At 37.9% G+C, this 22,385-nt stretch overlaps 1 protein-coding gene across 1 annotated transcript in view; it reads left to right on the forward strand.

Moving 5' to 3' along the window:
- Pcif1 (Phosphorylated CTD-interacting factor 1) overlaps window positions 1-22,385 on the forward strand; it is a 381,962-nt gene that overhangs the window by 168,951 nt on the left and 190,626 nt on the right. The window contains exon 8 of the mRNA XM_067145685.2: window positions 5,237-5,378. Within this exon, the coding sequence (XP_067001786.2) occupies window positions 5,237-5,378 (142 nt within the window). The remainder of the gene's footprint in view (window positions 1-5,236; window positions 5,379-22,385) is intronic.

The raw sequence follows: 22,385 nt of genomic DNA on the forward strand, positions 1-22,385 counted from the left end.
TCTGCTGTATCTATATTAATATGAGTTTATTTAATGTAAGAATACTTAATTAATAGTATATCATTTAGTATTACCTGTATATATGATGTGTAAATCCAATGCAGTGTTGTGCAACACACGGTAATAGTCCAGAACAACGTATTTTTGGCACTAGAAAGTTACAGAAAAATCCATTCATCGTGAATAGGTTATTGGAGACTCTCGAAATTATGAGAAAACATGTTGTGTCATATTCTTCTAGAAGCCTGGCCAGGCAACGTATATAAAGAGGCAGTTTTGGGAGTTGAGTAGAGTTGTTTAACGAGACTTGTGGTGAAGTTGTTAGCCGAGTGTTTGAAGTCAAGTATGTGAACTTTGTTGGATTGGTAGTTCGTAGGCATGCAAGTGTTGCAGTTTGTGTGTGTTATTACTTTGTGTATGTGTATATATTTTGTAAATAAAACTGTATACAGTTGACAGCATTTCATGTGTGCGTCTTTGTAGTCACAATTTCTCAACCTACTATTTACTACTATTAACCTACTATTATTCACAAGTTCACTCATGTTTGGGTTTTTCACTCAATACAATTTTTTATCCATGATCGTAACTCATGCTCAAATGCACACATGAACACAAGCATGAACTTGTATTCTCCACACCATTCTTCACAGCTCATTCTCGTTCTAGAACAGTTCACTGTTGGTAAGTCCTGTCGAACTCCATCTTTCATTCTCTGATCACAAGTGACACCAGTTGTTGTTCACCATTTCATCCAGGTTGCGAATATCCTTGCATTGACCTCTTCAACAAGTTGGCCATCATCAGCATTGTGGAGTCGAGGTACTTGAATCTTGTCACTCGACACAGGTCCTCACCATCAACATTCTAGGCAATAGAAAGGACTATTTGATGGCTTATTGTAACTTTCTATGAGTGCAAGGTATTTAGAATAATCAATCACGAGTGAAAGCAAGCAGTACGAGGAGGTAACAAGTATGTGACGAGTTATTCATTGTTTGTGAATCTGGCAGATGGCTGCACTTTTTACTTGAATGGTCGCAATTGCTTGTGGATCTGATATAAAATATTCTGTCTCCTTTTAATTGAGTCACAGGCTGTATTGTGCCAGCCAATCGCTCCATTCTGGAGTTTGTCATTGCAGATCAACCAGGGTCTCAGAGGCCAACGTAACATCATTTGCATACAGAAGTGTCCATGGCAAAGAACGGTACAGGTCTGCTGTTACAGTGTCCATCACTAGAATGAATAAGAGCAGTGACAGCACTGAACCTTGGTGAATGCTGATGGTGTACATAAAGCAGCTGAACCCAGTTTACAGGGTATTCTATTATGCCATGCTTTAACAGTGCTAGCCATATGAGGTCATGCAGTACGCCGTCAAAGATCTTCTCGAGGTCTAGAGAAGCTAGATGGATCAACTTGTTCTTCTCACAATGCTTTTCAACCAAGAGCCTTGCAGCGTGCATTGCATCAGTTGTGCCACAATTCTTCAGAAATCCAGCTTGGTTCTGGAAAGCTGAACAATTTCACAAATCCTTTTATAAAGAACACATTTGAATATCTTCATCGTATGACACAAAGTCAGATTGGCTGGTAATGAGCACATTTAGCTGGACTCCCCTTCTTTTTGAAGATGGGTATGATGATGCTCCATTGCCAATCACTTGGTGTTTGACCTTCGTTAATGATCTGCTTGAATAATCATGCTAACCATTCTGCTATATTCTACTGTTGAGAGTAACAGAGTTCTGCTGGAAGGTCGTCTGGACCAGCAGCTTTCCCCAGCTTCATTTCTTCAAAGCAGCCTTGACCTCTCCAATATCAGTGTCTCTAACAGGTCCTTCCACAACAGTAGTGATTGGGAATGGTGGATGGGGAAATTACTTAGTTGAGATCTTTTCAAAGTTGCTCCACCAGCGCGCTCTTTCCTTTTCCCAATCAACCAATTAGATTCCTGTTTCATCCTTGATGCCATAGAAGTGCTGGATGTCTTGTGTTTTGCATTGCCTCACTGTGATTAGTGGGTGTAATTCCCACTCGCATTCATGCCTGTCTAGTTTTGCGTAAATATCTGCAAAATGCACAGTTTTTGTTGAGGCTATGATCTTCTTTGTATCGCTACAGGCTATCTTGTAGGCATTCCAACAAGACTGTCTTGTCGCTAAGAAACTCTTGGTAAAGCCATTTCTTATTTTGTACTTATTATGTAATAATAATAATAATAATAATAATAATAATAATAATAATAATAATACCCGTGACTTACAAAATTCTATCACTTGCCATCCTGGAGCGTTTGGAAGCACAAGTCGAACATCAAATAGGTGAATACCAAGGAGGGTTCAGAAAAGGTTGCTCAACAGCTGAACAGATCCAAAATCTCAAAACGATCATCAGATATTGTACACTAAGGTCCAAGCAGTATGTGTCTGTCTTTGTGGACTTTAAGAAAGCGTACGACTCCATTGACCGGGAAGTCCTGCTAAACATCTTAAATGAATTTGGAGTTGATTTGAAACTGCTGGCATTAATTAGAGCCACCCTGACCGATACAAAATCCAAGGTGAAGTTCCACGGATGTCTCTCGCATTCCTTTGACATCAAAACAGGAGTCCGACAAGGTGATGGGCTATCCCCGATACTCTTCAACTGTGTTCTTGAAAAGATCATCAGAACCTGGTGGGTGAGATTACAGGAAACCAACTACAGTCCATTGAGAATAGGAACCAAATCCAAGGGGATCGCAACAGACTGCTTAGCATTTGCCGATGATATTGCTGTTCTCTCAACCGACATAGAAACCGCTAGAGCTCAAGTTGAAATTTTAAAGGAAATTGCCGAACAAACTGGTTTGCAGATATCGTTTGAGAAAACAGAAGTAATGACTAACATCAAAGAGGCTCCACCAAAACTCCATACAAAATACGGGGACATCACCCGAGTAGACAAATTCAAATACCTGGGTGAGATCATCATGAAAAATGGACTGGACAAAGAAGCACTTCAGGAGCGAGTACGCAAACTGGAAATAGCCTACCAAACATCCCGCACAATCTACAATCAAAAATGCCTTTCCCAAAACACCAAGATACGTCACTATGAAACAGTTCTGAAGCCAGTAGTTCTATATGCAGCCGAAACCCTGTCTCTAAATGCCAACAAGGGACTCCTTGAAGAACTGGAGAAAAGAGAACGCAAAATTGTGAGAGGAATCTTGTGATCAAAGTACAGAAATGGAATCCATCAAAAGAGATCCAACAAGGAAGTCTACAACAAAATAGAGAAATTTACTGACACAATCAGAAAAAGACGGGCACGATTTTACGGTCATCTGAAAAGAATGGACAGAAGAAAGTTAACTAAAGAAATCTTTCACTTTTTTGATTCAAACCCCAAAACCACAATTCCCTGGTTTAGAAATACCAAAGAAGACCTGCAAATGCTACATATCTCAGCTGAAGACGCCTTTAACAGAGATCTCTTCCGCAAGAAAATATTGACGAACGGGCTAAACCAAGACGAGCAACCGAAGAGAAGACACGGTGCCCCTTGGACAGAGGAGCGTAAGCAGGCCCACTCACAAAGAATGAGGGAAATTTGGGCTCTAAAGAAGGCCAAGTTCAGTGTCAAATGCAACAAGACTTAACGTGGTCCTTGATGGCCCCAACGAATTATATATAATAATAATAATAATAATAATAATAATAATAATAATAATAATAATAAAAGCAAGTAGAGAAATACCTCACTGAATTAGGATCATCAAATCTGCAGGATGGAAATGTAATCAGGAAAATTGTTCACACAAGGGGATTTGAGGAAGATGAGAAAGAATCAATGCGATGTACCTGGTCTGAGGAACAAAAATTACAACAATCGATGAAAATGAAGAACTATTGGGCAAAGAGGAAAGCTCAACAAATTTTGATTGCACGTTGTCCTAAGCGACCCATTCTCACAGAGGAAGAAGAAAAAGAATAAGAACAGAACTGTCATTAGACCATTCCCGTAACGTGTTTTTTGATTTGATTTATAAATACACTTTACAAGTTTCATTGTGATCTGTATTGACAGTTATCACTTACAAAATAAAATGGTAATTAAAGTGAAAACATTAAGGCCCGAAATGTTTACTGAGCCATTGTAACTCATCACGAGTAATACAAGCATTGATTAGGTTGACCTTAATTAACATCTTACTTTGTAACTAATAAATACACTGTTAAGATTTTCCACCTATTAAACATAAACTTCCTTAACATTCATTTGTAAAGGCCGCCTGGTGACCATGATTGTTAAGGCGTTGAATTTAAACAGTCTGACACCGCAGTTAGCCAGTTTGAGTCCCGTTGGTTGGAAAAAATTTACCATATGAATGTTGGCTGGCAGGCTAGGGGAGGTTTTGGTATATAATTTCTAATCACTAGATTGTGTGCCAAAACGCTTGATAAAATTCCAAACCTCCCCGCAATGCTCATATGGAGTGAGGGAATATGCCACTGTTTACAATGATTTGACCATCAGATAGGGACGTTAAACTTTGGGCAGACCCCTTGGTGCTATTTGACAGGAGTAAGCTATGTTTCGGCACTAAGTTTCATCCTCCCCCTTCCTAATATATATCACGTCATTCATCTCATTAACTCCTCTGATGAGGTTGACGTCAGGAAGGGCATCTGGTCATAAAAACCAACATGACATATTCATCTCACCTCATACTTGACCCCGTAGAGAAATGAGACAAGGGTTGGACACTCTCCGTGCATAGAATGAGTAGAAGAACCTAAGGGGTTTTGATATTTTTGCTCAGACTGTCTAGTTTTGCTGTTCTCTTTTTGTGTCACTTCCCGCTCCACTACAGTCAAATTTCTCTTACATGGAATAATACAAGGTTCCTTTTAAATCTGTCCCTCACCCCTTTTTACAAACATTAACAAGAGAGTGTATCTAGACATATAATCAAGTGAAGATATTTCCAGGACAGGGTAAATAATCACTTTAAAATAATATATGATGTGATTTGCCACCAATTGGACCAATGACAGCTTATCAATGGACATGGACATTCTCACAGTTTTCAGATTGGATGTTTGTTATTTATATGTACCTCATCTTGTTATTATTTGTTAGGTTTTTTATATTTTGTTATCAAAGTTTGTTCATTTATTCATCTGTTGAAGCTATACCTTGTACTCTTGTGATTAAATAAAAAAATTGTGCCTTGCTCTTACAGCGGCAGTGTCAGCCTCACCTCACCGATACTGTAAAAGCATCTGTTGAAGGTATTTGTTTGAAGATTTATCATTTATCTGCTGACTATGCCAAGAAAGTGAAGGAAAAGAACAGTGAGCTTCTCAAAGAAAATGGTATTCCTGGTAATTATAATTCAATTTACAGCACTTTTTATACTGGATTTGTTTCTTAATTTATTGATTCAGTGCAAGACAACATCAGTGTTTTAAAAAAAATTCAAACACCATTATTAGAAGTGGTGATTTTTAGCATTTTGAAATCAGGAGCTTACCATTTTGATTTGTACATTCAGCATTTTGTGACACTTTTACATTTCTAACTTAGCATTTTATAGCATTTTGAAGAAAAAAATACAATTTGAGTTAATTCTTGTAAACTGATAAGGTCTTTTGATAATATTAATGTGAAATCAAAATCTCATTTGCATAGAGGTAATAGTAACATTTGTAAAATGCATTTTAATAAAATATTTAATTCATTTTTAATAGATAATATTGGCTGAAGCATAACAACAGCAAAAAAAACCATATTGGTGAAAAATCAGGATAATAAAAAGAAAATATACAATATTAACTTAAGTTCATGAGTCGGTGACAGTGCTGAGGGAAACATGGAATGGTTCAAACCTCACTGTCGGCAGCCCTGAAGATGGCTTTCTGTGGTTACCCATTTTCACACCAGGCAAATGCTGGAACTGTACCTTAATTAAGGCCACGACCACTTCCTTCCCCCTCCTAGCCATTTCCTATTCTATTGTTGCCATAAGACTTATCTGTGTCGGTGCGACATGAAGCTGTAACGTTGGAACCACAAACACATTAATAAAATGAAACAGCAGTGGACATGAATACACAGCAAAACAAGATGATGTGGAAAGAGCTACCCATAACTTACCCGGAGGCAGTAAGATCCTTGCGTGATTGCCAACCTGTTGGTCAAACTACATAATGATCACTCAGAAATAAATAATAACAAGGTTTTAATAAAGAAATATAACTACAAGAATAATAGAGACACACAGAAACAATCTTGCGAACCCCAACTTGATATTTCCCAATGGCCATTGTTTACAGTTTTTAAAAGTTTATTAATAAAACACCCAAAGAAGGTTATATGAAGGAATTAATATATGTATATATATATATTTTTTTAAAAACAATACCAAGAAAAGTTAGTATGACCAAAACTGAAACTAAGTCATGACTTTTAAAAACCAATAGGTACTTGTTTAACTGAATTCATTTACTGAAGATATTCAAATAAGGTCAGTCTTTGCCCTAAGTTACAAACCAAAACCAGGAATGAAATAAGATAATCAGAGGATAGAAAATAATAATAATTTGAAAGGGCACAGATTTACTAGGAAGCCTTGAACTGGAACGAAGGAAGGTTACACTTAATTACATATTAAAAACACCATGTCGAAAGAAAATAAGTACTCAATATTAAGAAGGTATCAGATACATACATTACATGGCCCCAAAAGGGGCAATTGGGGGCAAAACCCCAATATATAAATAATATCCTACATGGTACGTCTGTAAAGGGGACCGTCTCAAACCATACTCTCTCTCAATGGCTGCCAACACTCGGCACGGCCCCACACAGCTGTGCACAGCGAGTCAAAACTCGCCTCAAGACTACGTATCAGAAGGGAAGAAGAAACAATTCAGATTAGAAGGCTAGGGACACACTAGAATGGAAAGTCATGTATAAAATCTTGCTACAACTCTCCCCCCCTCAAAACCCCACCACAGGGTGGAAGAGAGTGGGAAAACCAAACAACAAAATTTTCTTGAAAGCAGGTAGTAGAATCCGGTGATATCGCTAAAAATGAACAGTTCCAATGGTCTCCATCCATAGATCCTCTTCTGTTTGGGCTAAGGTATTACGATGAGAAGGACAGCCGGTACGTCCCTCTTAATGAGCCTTACAGGTGTAGAACACAGCATGACTGGCAGCAATCGTAACAGTTTATAGCACCAGTCACTCGAATCCAACAGCGAAGCGTTTCTCAAACTGTAACAAGAGTACAACGAACAGCAGAACCCAAATCCACACAAGTATTCGGTCCCATAATACTTCAAATCAATAAGTTTTCCTGCATCTCCATTTCTTTAAACAACGTTTCCAGAACTGATACCAACATTTTCAAGAAAACGTTACCGAAGGGAACGAGAAGTTTTTTTTAAATACAATCATATAAACTAGATTAGATTAGTATGGTATGTTAGTAAATTAAGTGTCCCATAAACCGACAGATCAAAATTTAAATACCCAAAACTACGAATACAGTACAGACTATATATATTTTTAAACCTTTCTTGAGACCCAACATCAATGTTTTCAAGACCTTCAGCCATATATTATTGACAATGACCAAGATTTCAACTACAACACAATGAAGTACCAAAACAAAACCCAATGTATTCTCTCAGTATGCCCTTAAGATAAGATTAGGTAAATCTTAACATAAGAAGAGAAGGGTCAAGAAAATGTAAGAAATTAAATAACGAAACAAAATACTTGTGTAGTCATGATTGAATTAAATGAAGAAAAAAAAAATACATGATGTCATAAGCTTGAACTAAACGGTCTCAAGAATTAAATACATAATGATATATAGCAAGAGGTACATTAAACTTCCATACATTAGAACACAGTTTAAGTTACACGGGCATTACCTTATGAAAGTGCATTCTAATAGTAAAAGGGTGATTCAAACACCAAACGCAGACAGAAATTAGAAATTATACACCGTATCAGCATGGAGTTAGGTTTGGTTGGTATCAAGGCAGAGAGAGAAGGTAATAAAAATATACACTGAGTAATTAATCAACAACTTCGTATGTCTTAGCCTTCACAGCTTAGCTAATGAAATTAAGCCCCAAAATATTTTAAATAGCTTTACATACAAGTACACACTGTATGGATCTCATCAAGTACAATGGAAAACATCACAAGAGTAAAGGAAATAGACCAAAACACACTCCACAGCAACGAAAGGATAAGTGGGAAGGCAATAGGGCTAGGTTCCATAAAAGATTACAGGAGGAGACATGTATTCAGTCAAAATACATCATAAACAATACAATTCAAAGTAAATCCCATTTAATTTTTAAAAGAACTGAACGAATCTCACAATAACGATAATATTTTCCCCAAAATGAAGATTTCAACCAACGTCTTGAACACAACCTTTTCTCTAACAACCCCAAATAGATCACAGAGGTAAAACCCACTATTCCACACATAGCACACGCAAGGACATACGTTCTTCACAAGTCTCTACCATGTGCTACCCCATAACAATAAACTAGAGAAACTGTACCAAATTTAAAAGGACATCAGAGTCAAATTCAAAGTTTAGAACTTAGCAGATACCGGATTACGACACGGTGAAGAATCAATCGTTAACAGTTTACGACATACACTGATAAGAACATTAAACAAAATTTTAATTAACAGCCTACCGGTTCAACTTTCCTAGTTGAATAAGAATAAGGACAAGCTACCAATACGCAATTAATAAATTATTCTTCAAGGTACCAGGGATAGGGTATTAAATAAGGAAAATCCAAGGGTTAAAAGATAAACAAATTCATAGCAAGGGAAGAGTAGACACGATCGGTTGGAGACCTCTAGTACTATTAGGTGTAGGGTGCGCAATCAGGTTAGTCATCAACAACAGATCAACCAGCTAACACCAAGCGAACAGACACTTCATTAGACACTAATAAGCAACATGGAATTAACAGGACAGAAATAGGGACAGAAGAATCACAGGAGGGAACACAATCTGGAATCAGGAAACTAACCTACTGCATGGAAACATAATCACAATTCATTCCACAAAGGGACACCCAATCAAATTAAAAGGAAATTTAAAACCTCAGATCAGAAGACCCCAAAAGGAAAATAACGAGCACTGACCAACACAGCGTACACTACCGGTTACCCAATAGGGTCTCAGCATTACCTGGTCTATAAATTCGTGACTTTCCGATCACACTGTCGCTCTACAGCCAACAGGTGCCTCCCCCTATCTCCCAGGGGAGCAGGCAAATAAAACATAAGTGGCGGAATACGAGGCAAGTCCATGGAAAATGCTCACAGAAGCATGAAGAAGGCAGTTCTCAACTAATAGACCCCATAATCTATAGGCAGGAAGATTCCAGTACCGACTAAGAGAATCCTAATCCGTCCCATACCAGAGTAGCAAACCCATAGCACGGTAAGATGACAAATACCAATGTCAACAGACACAAGAAGATCCACTGAGAGAAAAAATACCAAAGAGTGGCAGATAAAATTGAAATGAGCTTTACAGGAGAAAATATTAAACACTAGGCGACATCGGATCAATTAGGAAATGCATGAAGACAGGAAAGAAGAAACCCGGACATACTAAACAGACACCTTTCTTATAACAACAAGCTAATTCCGAGAGTAGTAGTTTCATGTAGGAAGAAATGGCCATATCCACAGGACACAGAGGTAAATTAAAGACGGGCACAAACACTGCCCATACCAAGGTGCCAACATCACCCAATAATTCAACACAACAAGAATAACCCAACCATGACAAACCACACCGGACATGTGTCAGCCCCACAAAGGGATTAAAGGAACACAACATCCTCAACAACATGCCGTGAAGTTCTCATGCCACCCCAAAATAAATCCCCAAACACAAACCACGGTACCGTCACAACACAACCACCTTACATATGTCCAAAGCCATCCCAAACAAGGTTCAAAAGGGCATATACCACCCCTCAGGCAGAGGATCATCAACAACACAACACAAAACCCAATAAGCAGATATGGTAGGGAATACCTGAACCCACAACTCAAAGGAATTAGGAAAAAAAAAAAAAAAATAGGTTAGCAGAATTTTTCACAACACATATTCCAGGCATATAATTACCATGGCAGTGCACAATACCAAAATGGAGAGAATAATCAGGCATAAGAAACACCAAATTACCAAGTAATGTTTACAGCAGGATGAAAACCAAAGCAGTAGTTCAGAAAAGGTTAATTAGATTAATTAATACACAGCAAGACAAGTCACGAGTAGGAAAACTTGAAGTGGCCCAGACACCAGATAAATATCCTTCAACTAGTTGATAGGTTACACAAGGAAGATGGTTCACGACACACCAGAAATAGCTAAACACGTCCGACCAGTAATCAGGAAGGGGAAAACCAGTTAAAACTATAACAGCTCAGGCACAAGGCCATCTAGTTATTCTAACCCAGTACCGGCCAACATGGCCCAACCATAACCGATGACAGCCAGATAAACAGATGACACAGAGGATAGCTCAAATCATTAACCAAGACCAAGCATACACACACATATACACAGGTAGGATGATGAAATGAGGGGACTTGCATACAGACCACGCACACTACCCAGCCAAAAAACAAGCACACAGAAGCTCAGTAATGATTGAGTCACATAACATAAACAGTTTTTCAATACACCAAATTCCACACAAGGAAGAGAACAAGTTACTAAAAATTGGTGAAATAACCCAGTCATGATCATACAAGGATGGATATATAACGGCACACTTCAAGTTCACTACACTACAGAAGGTAGTAACTTAAATCGAAATTAAGGAAATCATAATAATAATAATAATAATAATAATAATACAGATAAGGTTAAGCAATTTCCAAAGTAAACAAGGTGCACAGAAGCATTACAGGCTTGATAAGTTTCAAAATACCATGATGTTGCTCACCAGATTATCAGATATTAACAGTCAAGAACGGTTACTAGCATGAAAACAACACTGGTTAGCCATAAGTTAGTAGGGGCAAATAAATATATCCACACAGCACCAATTTAAAGGTAAACACGTGCAACCACCAACGCCAAAATACCAAGTCACAGTTCACAACTATGAGAAGGCATAACACATCACCGTACACTTCAGCACATAACCGTTTACACATATAATTAGGCGTAATTGGACATGCCTAGGGGTTAGGTTAACTTATTAATCGGTATCACACGCCAGAGCTAACGCAGTTGAAAATACAATTTAGAAGAAGATAAATTAACAATTAGCATGTACACCGCCAAAGCACAATACCGGAAATTAGATAGTAATGATAAATAACAACATTAAGTCTGGGAGCCAAAAGCAAGGCCAGAACCAATAACACAATAAAATGCTCCCAGTTGATACACTATCACTCACCAACAAGCAACCAAGTAAACTCCACTTAAAAGGTAAAGATCAGAAAAGCTCTTCCAGATAAAACCAAATTAATCCACACCGAAATCGCAACCACAGTACGCAGGAAAGCAGTAAAATACAAGGTTGACAGCCAGTACACATAATACAGCACATGTAGCCAACGGTAGTACACATGTAACCTTGAGTCAACCAAGTCATACTCAACTACAAGTTGTTCAATAATTTCAACTTCCACTAACCAAGAATAATTAATTACATGCAGTCATTCACCAAATCCGCCGATAATAAGGAAGTAAATATTACAGGTCACCTCAAAAAACATCCAAGCAGAGAAGCTGCATACACTGCACAGTTACCAGAAGGGTTTCAAAATCATAATCAGCAAATCGGTAAATCATACAACTCAGTAAAAATACAGATGCAGGAAAACAGGGGACTCCAAGTAAATACAGGCTGGAAAATTTGAAGTTTAGCATGAAGTGATGCATGCCACCTAATCCAAGATATGAACTTCAACACCAGTCAGCTAATAAACTCCTTCAGAACATGCCAATCCCCAAAATAGCATTAAAATTCCAAATTTGCACAATAGTTCACAAGAACAAGACGCCAAAATTTGATAAAATGTTACCGGTAACAATCCAAAGGAAAATAATTTACAAATGCTAGGTTCACAAGGCAAAATCAGTAGTTCAGAGTGAACAAGATATTTATCTCACACATAGGGATGGGTACAACCCATTTCACCATAGCACATTCTTACACTAAATGTAACTGGTAGGCACAAACGGAGGTTAGAAGAGTCCAAGAAGGCAGAACATCAATAACAGTTAAATAGTAGAAGTAAGAAAGAAATAACATTAATTCCATGGTTAAGCAATGTACATCCAATTATATCTAGGAAGGGAAAACAGAAGGAGATTAGGTGGGGATATACCGTATTTCACGGCATAATCGTCGCCACCGCGTAATCGTCGCATCCTTTATTTTCAATACAAAAATCAGACTTTAAACCTTTAATTACATAATCGTCGCACGTCCAAATTTTGTTCACTAATCTGGTTAAAAGGTAAATGGAACTGCAACGTAAGTTGCACATGAAAGCGCAATTTAAATACGTGTATGGTTTATGGGCAATTTGGCAACACAGTCACGTTTGCGACATGTTGCACAACGTATAAATAAATAATACTGGTATATGTACGACGCATGGCTTACCGGTAGACTATCGGCAGTTTGACAACGTGGTCGCGAGACAGTGTACTATTTATTCACCCCCTACATATTATGAGTTCCCATTTGAAATACGTAAGGCTGTAAGTTATCGCTTATCGGCAACGTCGCCAGGAAATACCGGCTAGGTAGGTTGAATGGACCTCGAACCAGCCCTCAGATACAGGTAAAATTCCCTGACCCGGCCGTGAATTGAACCCGAGGCCTCCGTGTAAGAGGCAAGCACGCTACCCCTACACCATGGGGCCGGCTCCTGTGTTATTGCGCACGAAGTGAAATCCAAGACGATAACGCAGATTTCCACGGAATTATTCAGCCGAATTATTTACGATGTCTCAGTTGTCATCGCTAGACTCTTATCTTACTACTACGTCATAAGTGTCCGGGCATGGGATGAAAACTTTTATCCAAGCAGTCAAGATAATTATTATCCAATGCTATTAAAGTTTTATTTTATAAACTCGTCAGTAATGTAATGTAAAATCATCAATAACTGGGAAGAAATATTAACCTAATTACCGTATGTTTAAAAGAAATTGAAAAAAATGAATGTTTGTTACTGACGTCTCGGAATACAGTCAACTATACAGTAGATTTACACCGCACTAGCTCCGGTTTGCGAGCTTTGCGCAAGCGCAGTAGTGTGTCGCAACCAACGAGCTAAACTGATAAATTGTTGCATGCTTCCTTGCTGCCTAACAGTATTGGCTGCTCTGGAATGGATAAATCACAGATGCATTTATTTGTTTCAGATTTACGTGATTACTGTAGACATGTGTGCGTGAGAATTTAAGTTTTTAATTTGTGTTTTGGGTGTTTGCAGAAATAATTTGTTTTAATAGTGAACAATTATGGAAAGTCATTTATATCGCAAAACATTAATGTGTGAAGCATTTATAAGCGATTATTGGTAAATATAGAAACTATTCTGCGGGCTTCAAGCTAAGCGTAATTGCCTTCGCTGAACAGCACGGGAACAGAGCTGCAGAAAGAAAATTTTCTGTGAGTGAAAAGTTGGTGCGTGACTGGCGGAAAGTAAAAAAACAAGCTAAAAAGCACAAACCCTTCTAGACGCGCGTTTAGAGGTCCTAAAACAGGGAAGTTTCCTATAATTGACGAAGAAGTGTTTAGGTACGTCAGTGAAATACGTAACAATGGCTGCAGTGTATCATATGAAATGTTACAAATTAAGGGACAGGAGGTAGCGCGCAAACACAACATACCGGTAACTCAGTTTAAGGCGACTCGTGGGTGGATTAAGGGGTTCATGCGACGACACAATCTGTCAGTGCGAAGGAGAACAACACTAAGCCAAAAGTTGCCTGCTGATTACACGGACAAGATTGTAAATTTTCACCGATTTGTCATACGTTTGCGCAAGGAAACTTTGTAGTTGCTTTCTCAAATCGGTAATGACGATCGGACTCCAATCTTTTTTGATATGCCTCGCAACAGTACTATTGCGCTAAAAGGATCACGGAGTGTATTAATGAAAACCAGCGGTAGTGAGAAGTTGCGATGCACGGCAATGCTAGCCATTACAGCTGACGGGAGAAAGTTGCCGCCTTACATCATTTTCAAGAGGAAAACAATGCCTAAGAATATACAGTTTCCCCGTGGAATTCATGTACGAGTGCAACCAAAGGGTTGGATGGACGGAGAACTCATGCTGGACTGGGTTAAAACTGTGTGGAATAGAAGACCTGGTGCACTACTAAAACAACCAGCTCTGCTTGTTTTAGATAGTTTCCGAGGTCACCTCGTGAACGAAGTGAAGCAAATTCTCACTACAAATAAGACACGACAGATAGTCATTCCTGGTGGCCTAACATCTGCTTTGCAGCCACTAGACGTATGTGTTAATAAACTCTTTAAAGACCACTTACGTCGATTTTACAACGAGTGGATGATGAGCGGCGATCAGCAATTGACGCCCGCCGGAAATATCAGGCGTCCACCCTTGGACTTGTTATGCTCGTGGGTGAAGAAGAGTTGGGATCTTATACCACCTGAACTAGTCTCCAAGTGCTTCAAAAGGACTGGGATTTCGAATGCACTAGACAGTTCCGAAGATGACGCAGTGTGGCAGGGAGACGAAGAATCTGATACTGGTATTAACAGAGGCGAGGACAGCGCATCAGATAGCGAAACCTGCGATAGCGACACCGAAGATTTGGAATAAATTGCGTACCGGTAAGTCCGCATTTCACAACAAAGCGATAATTTTTTGCAAGTGTAATATTTTAACTTTAATACTCAAATTAATGACAAATTAACTTAATACGTTCATTTTTATTTTCAGGTTGGAAAAACGTTCGCCGAATTGTTGCGAAAAATTATGAATTTTGTTTTAGACTATTTTAATTATTTTGATGTATAAACGCGAGTATTACGTGCATCTTAAATTTGTATCAAATACAATTTAGTTATAAATACATTTTTTGAGTAATACAAATACTGGTATTAAATATTCATCGTATAATGGTCGCACCCTACAATTTTTTTCGAAAATTTTGGTATAAAAAGTGCGACGATTATGCCGTGAAATACGGTATGTAGAATTCCGTAGGTGTACAAGAGAGCTCGACAGTTAATCCACACGAAACCTACTACAACTATTACCAATCCAAGAAATAAGGATGAAAAACAACCTATTACTTGAATAAAATACCACAGACTGGCAAGGTTAAGAAAATACAGTTAACTAATAAACCCACAGAGAAACAGAGCAAGGAGAAACTAAGGAAGGGTTATGAATCAAAGGTTTAGATAGAAAATGAACGAAATAGGTAGGTGGACATCCTCCTAGCTTAAATAAATGAATAACTAAGTGACTATATTAAAATCAGGGGACCCAATACAATTTGAAAAAAGAACATAATGTTCCATACCACAATACACCAAATTCGAAATTATGTCGCAGGCCAGTGCACACCCAAGAAACGACAAATGCCCAAAGAGGGCCTCAGGAAAAACCCTGGACTAATAATAAGGTGAATTACCTCACATACGAGACGTCCCATACCGTCCGTAATAACCTTGCCTAATACTAGGCATCTCAAGGTTAAATAAAATATATCCGCCGAGACATGGATATACGATGACAATTGGCCAACGGTAAGACAAGGAAAAATGCCAGAATCAGTCTCGAAGACCCCACAATCGACCAAACTGACCGCAACCTAACCCTCCCCACTGTCAAGGTGCACATCAGATAATCCCATACTTATCTGAGGAATACATCTTATACAATGATATTAATTGATGTGACAATAACCCAACACAAGGCTGGCTACATGCCAGAGCATGAATTCAGAATAGGGGAATAACTAGACGGGTACAGGAAACTTCTCCCAGAATCAGAACATTAAAAGAAGAAATTTACAACCCAACAGAATCATATAAGTAAGGATCCAGCAGAAGGTACACAATAAGATGTTACACAATGGAGATAGTGAGAATGAGGTACAAATTTAGTATGAGAAATAAATTCAGGGCATCAAAGTGACTCAGAAGAATAGATGTATGACTAGCTAAATATTCTTTTTCAGAACCAAACCCTACACATACCAAGGATATCAGGAAAAAATTCAATAATGTTACAACTCATAACATGTCAGGCAGAGACATCACTAAATACATAATGATTAGGCTGGAGCATTCACCCATAATTATACATCAAATACCAGTAACAGGTAACAATAATGAATGTTTAAAATAAAATTTAGGATAACAGACCAAAGATAATAATTCAAACCAAAATTGCACAAGGGCAAGAGCAAAATTTTCCACAAGAACCAGACCCAAAGAAAAATAATAATACTTGAAATAGTTAACAAGGATAGTTTCAAGTCACTACCAGATTACACACCCATACATGCACACAATCAACAGGGTTCCTTACCAACATGTCACAAATGGTAAATAAAAAGGTAATTAAACCCACCAGAGCGTCTGACGGATCACCCACAATATCACCATAAACCACAAATAACCAACCATAACATTGGGAACATGTCCCAAACCATCCACAGATAAAAGGAGTAAGTATTCTCAGTACATTCCCCTAATAGGCCTAAATCAAGATTACCAAACATATGCGTGTAGAAGATAAGGGTACCCTAAAAAAAAAAACCACACACACACACATACAACTCAAGATGTAACACATTAAACAAAGGAAATGGGGTGTCTGGTATAACACATAATGTTTCAAGGACCATTCTTAAGAAGAAATAATTTGGAATTCACAAAACCAGAATAAGCAGAATATAATAGTGCTGAAACAAATGACACAGTAATCATATTAAACTTAGTTAAGAGATCTCAGCATAAATTGAGGCAGCAGCATAGAGAAACATAATTTTAAGGTTAGGCCCAGATGATCAAACACTAGAATATACATCAATAAGAGGCATATCTCTAAGATATTCACCAAGTCAGTATGCATGACACTTCACATCAAGCTGGGTAAATAGAGACATATAATGGTTTAGATCCACATAGTGTTTCAGAGAGAAAATCACCCTAAAAGGTAGTTAAGAGAACAACCAGGTCATAATCAAATTACATACTCAATACCATAAATAAATTCAAAATAAAGGCCATAGACTTACTTGTTGCTCCAGGAGGACAGGAAGAATCAAATTAAAATAGGAACAATTTATATAGATTGACAGCCATCAAACCAACTCCAGCATTATCAAATCAAAGGGTAGGTCCAACAGATATCACACTCCAAGCAAAAGATTAAGTTTGAGAGAAGCCCGAAACACAACATGAAAACAAGAAAACAATAGGATTAGTAGAATGCACCAACAAGGTTAACAAATAACCCTTATATATCATTATATTAATCTGACCAAGCAAGAAGCAACCACGCTCTGCTACCACTGTAACGTTGGTACCACAAACACATTAATAAAATGAAACAGCAGTGGACATGAATACACAGCAAAACAAGATGATGTGGAAAGAGCTACCCATAACTTACCCGGAGGCAGTAAGATCCTTGCGTGATTGCCAACCTGTTGGTCAAACTACATAATGATCACTCAGAAATAAATAATAACAAGGCTTTAATAAAGAAATATAACTACAAGAATAATAGAGACACACAGAAACAATCTTGCGAACCCCAACTTGATATTTCCCAATGGCCATTTTTTACAGTTTTTAAAAGTTTATTAATAAAACACCCAAAGAAGGTTATATGAAGGAATTAATATATATATATATATATTTTTTTTAAACAATACCAAGAAAGGTTAGTATGACCAAAACTGAAACTAAGTCATGACTTTTAAAAACCAATAGGTACTTGTTTAACTGAATTCATTTACTGAAGATATTCAAATAAGGTCAGTCTTTGCCCTAAGTTACAAACCAAAACCAGGAATGAAATAAGATAATCAGAGGATAGAAAATAATAATAATTTGAAAGGGCACAGATTTACTAGGAAGCCTTGAACTGGAACGAAGGAAGGTTACACTTAATTACATATTAAAAACACCATGTCGAAAGAAAATAAGTACTCAATATTAAGAAGGTATCAGATACATACATTACATGGCCCCAAAAGGGGCAATTGGGGGCAAAACCCCAATATATAAATAATATCCTACATGGTACGTCTGTAAAGGGGACCGTCTCAAACCATACTCTCTCTCAGTGGCTGCCAACACTCGGCACGGCCCCACACAGCTGTGCACAGCGAGTCAAAACTCGCCTCAAGACTACGTATCAGAAGGGAAGAAGAAACGATTCAGATTAGAAGGCTAGGGACACACTAGAATGGAAAGTCACGTATAAAATCTTGCTACAAAGCAAAATTGTAAAGGATTGATAATTTTGTTCTGTCATTCATGTTCTCATGTCAGTTACAATTACGTGTTATTTATTGAAATATCTTTCAGTAATCACAGTCTTAGTGGAACACCAAATTCGTTACAAAGCTGCTTGGGCAAACTCTGGGTATTTGAGCTGAAGAGCCAACAGCATTTGTAGACAGTCCAAAGGTCCTTAGTTTAAGTTTCCAGAAAAATAAAAAAATTATAGTTTTATTTGAAGATAATGTCTGTTTTGCATTTATATCACATTTTACCATAAGTTTAGCATTTCAAGTACATTGTGTTGCATTTTCAAGTAACTTGAGATAGTGGTTGACAAGTTGTGAAAAGTGAAAATAAAATGTATAAACCTTTATAAGCATTTTGCAAAATATCACTACAGCAAAGAATTGCCACTCCTAATCATTATCCATGCATCATTTGATATAAATATTTTTCCATTCTTTCTACTAGATTACTTTAATACAAAACCTTTGCTAATCCATTATTGTTATGCTGGAAACTAGAAATCGTGGATATCAATATTTTTCCATTCTTTCTACTAGATTTCTTTAATACAAAACATTTGCCAATCCATTATTGTTGTGCTGGTAACTAGAAATCGTGGGTTAACAAGCAAAACACATTAAGGCAGTTTTGAGGGTATTTTTACATTTTCACACTGTCCTACAATCCTGGTGTAGGAAGAGGCTACTAGTACTAGCGAAGAATTACCCATGATAACAAATATATTAACAAAAAGATACAAAAGTTGAAAAATAGAAAAGCAGCTGGAATTGATAAGATTTCTGAGGAGATACTCTGTAAAACCCATTACATAATTTTATAGATTCATGTCCTTGTAGCCAGTGAAATAACTTTCAAACCTTTTTCTTCCCCTCAGAAGTAAGATTTTGACTTAATATGCTTTGCTGGGAATCCATGATATGTACATTGATATAAAATACTGTAACACATTGTGGGGAATTTATATCAGTAGATACCTAATCCCAAATACCACCGGCACTTTTTCCCCCAAAATATTGCTTCTAAATCTTGGGTACGGGTCATATTCAAGCTGTTCATTCTCATAAATATTCACTACGTTTACATGGAGTATTAAAATAGATTTGAATACGGTTACCGTACTCAATATACCACATGTAAATGGGTGTTCAGGTCTTACTGTGTTTGAGTTGCATTCTAGAAAACAAGATTGATACGGTTACAGTGGCATGTAAACGCAAAATATAAGGCAGTGGAATACGGTAATCAAAGAACATGGGTAAATATGCAATAAATATGAAAGCCACTGCTGCGGATGCTCGATCATCGTTTATTTCACAAGTATTGCTGGCATGCTGGGTGCGCGAATAGCTGATCTCGCTGGATATTGTACTTTGCGAGTGTTGAGGCTGTTGGTTACGGAAGTCTAACCTTGCTCACATTCGAGTTCCATATCTGTCCCGTGAAAGTGCTGTCTCGATAGTAAGCGATGGATTCAAAATGGCGTCTGTGGTCATTTACTGTGTATGAGAAATTTAAAGTTGTAAGCGAAGCTGAAATATACAGAAATCATGCCGTTGGCAGAAAGTACGATATTGATGAATCGTGTATTTGTGATTGGTTGAAGAAGAAGGAAAAACTTCTAAAAAATAACGGCGATCGCAGAGCGTTCCGCGGGCGGAGTGCAGTGTTTCCGGAAATTGAAGAACAACTCCACAAATTTGTAGTAGAAAAACCTGAGTTAGGATATGGTGTTTCTAGTGAAATGTGTCAATTGAAAGCACTAGAGATCTGAAAAGAACTCAAAACACAGAGTTTTACTGCAAGCTACAGATGGATTCAAAACTTTTATCGAAGAAAGGGATTGTGCATTCGGAGACGTATACGGCTATTTCACAATGTCTCCCTGGGGCGTATAAAGAAAAATTAATGGCCTTTCAGCATCACATTATTTATTTGAGGAAGCAAAATTCATATTTGCTGTCGCAAATTGGGAATGCTGACCAGACACCCGTCTATTTTGAAATGCTGTTGGAAAATACAGTGGATACGAAGGGTTCTAAAAGTGTAACCATCAGAACAGGTGGTAACGAAAAGCAACAATACACGAGAATGTTGTGCGTGTTAGCGGATGGAATCAAACTCCCTCCGTATGTGGTTCTATAAAGGAAAACACTTTCGAAAGGAAACTTGCTGCCCGGTGTTATTGTTAAAATACATGAGTCTGGCTGGATGGACAGTGCGTTAGTTGAGGACTGGGTGAAGTGCGTTTGGCAACGTTGGCCAGGAGCTTTGTTACAAAAACGAAACATGCTTGTGTTGGACAGTTACCGAGGACATACAACTGTCGCCGTAAAAGATATGATGAGGAAAGGAAAAACCGATCTTGCGATGATTCATGGAGGACTCACTTCTATTCTACAGCTGTTGGATGTGTGCATGAACTGGCCTTTCAAAACTGCAATGAAACAGTTGTACACCAAATGGATGTCTGATGGTAATCATGCGTTAACACCAACCAGACGAGTGAAGAAGCCTGAAGTGGGACTAATATGCAGCTGGATCAAGACCGCATGGGCGGGCATTCCCAACGATCGAGTGTCCAAAAGCTTTAAGAAACGTGGGATTTCAAATTCAGTGGACGGTAGTGAGGACGACTATTTGTGGAAAGATGCCAGTGACGAAAATTCCTATGGTGAAACATTTTGTATTGAAAAGGTGGACCCAAATAATACATTAATTTACTCTATTGATGCATTGTGAATGATCTGAGTATTGAACCGATTTTATTTACAATTTTTTGATGATTTTATTAATTGTAAACTGTTTGAATTTATATTTGTGATATATTTGATTTTTTTATTTTTTCCGTATTTAGGGTCTTATTCGGTGGCGGTTGTTATTCGGGATTATATGGTATTTACTTGGTTCTGTTGCCAGGTAATTGGAATAATATGAGAAATGAATTGAAAAATGAGAATGAATCATTAATGACCAAGGGGAGTACATATGTGAGGATATACAGAACCACGTGACCTTGCCGCATTGGGGAGGCTTGTGCATACCAGTGTAGCAGATAGCTGAGCCGTAAGTGCAACAATATTGGATGGCTATCTGTCGAGATACTAGACTAATGAATGGATCATCGGAAAGGGGGTAGCAGCCTTTTAGAAGTTGCAAGAGCAGCAGTCTAGATGATTGACTTATTTCACCTGTTAATAATACTTAACATGACTTAGCTGTGTGGTACTGCTATACAGCTGACAGCAATGGGAAACTACAGCCGTAACTGATTCCCAAGGACACACAGCTCTCTCTGTATGAATGATGTACTGATAATCACTTCCGTAGGGTAAAATATTCCGGCGATAAAATAGCCTCCTTTCGGATCTCCGGGTTGGGGACTACGCAAGAGGGGAGATACATCAAGAAGATGGATACTGACATTCTGCAAGTCAGAACGTGGAGTGTTAGAAGTTTGAATCATTGTGGTAGGTTAGAGAATCTGAAAAGGGAAATGGATTCAAACTTATGTGGCCGAGGCCAAGGCTGCACTTCTAGTATTGTATCGGCTGTGTGTAGACGGGTATACTGGAGAAGGAGAGGGAGGAGTGGGGAGGGAGGGAACTATGGTTTTAGGGGGAGGAGGCCTATTGGTGGACGACATTAAAGCCAAAGAGGGTTTATCTGTGATTTGAGAAGAAGTATCTCTTAATTTTAATTTATTTAAAAATTGTGGAAGCAGTCTGTAGAGGGGACTACATAACTCAGTGACATCATTTAAGTTACGATCTCGGTTGCTAAGGTGATTAATGTAAATATAGATATTTTCGTACTCATTCA

The sequence above is a fragment of the Anabrus simplex genome, chromosome 4 (assembly GCF_040414725.1).
Source record: "Anabrus simplex isolate iqAnaSimp1 chromosome 4, ASM4041472v1, whole genome shotgun sequence".
Taxonomy (NCBI): domain Eukaryota; kingdom Metazoa; phylum Arthropoda; class Insecta; order Orthoptera; family Tettigoniidae; genus Anabrus; species Anabrus simplex.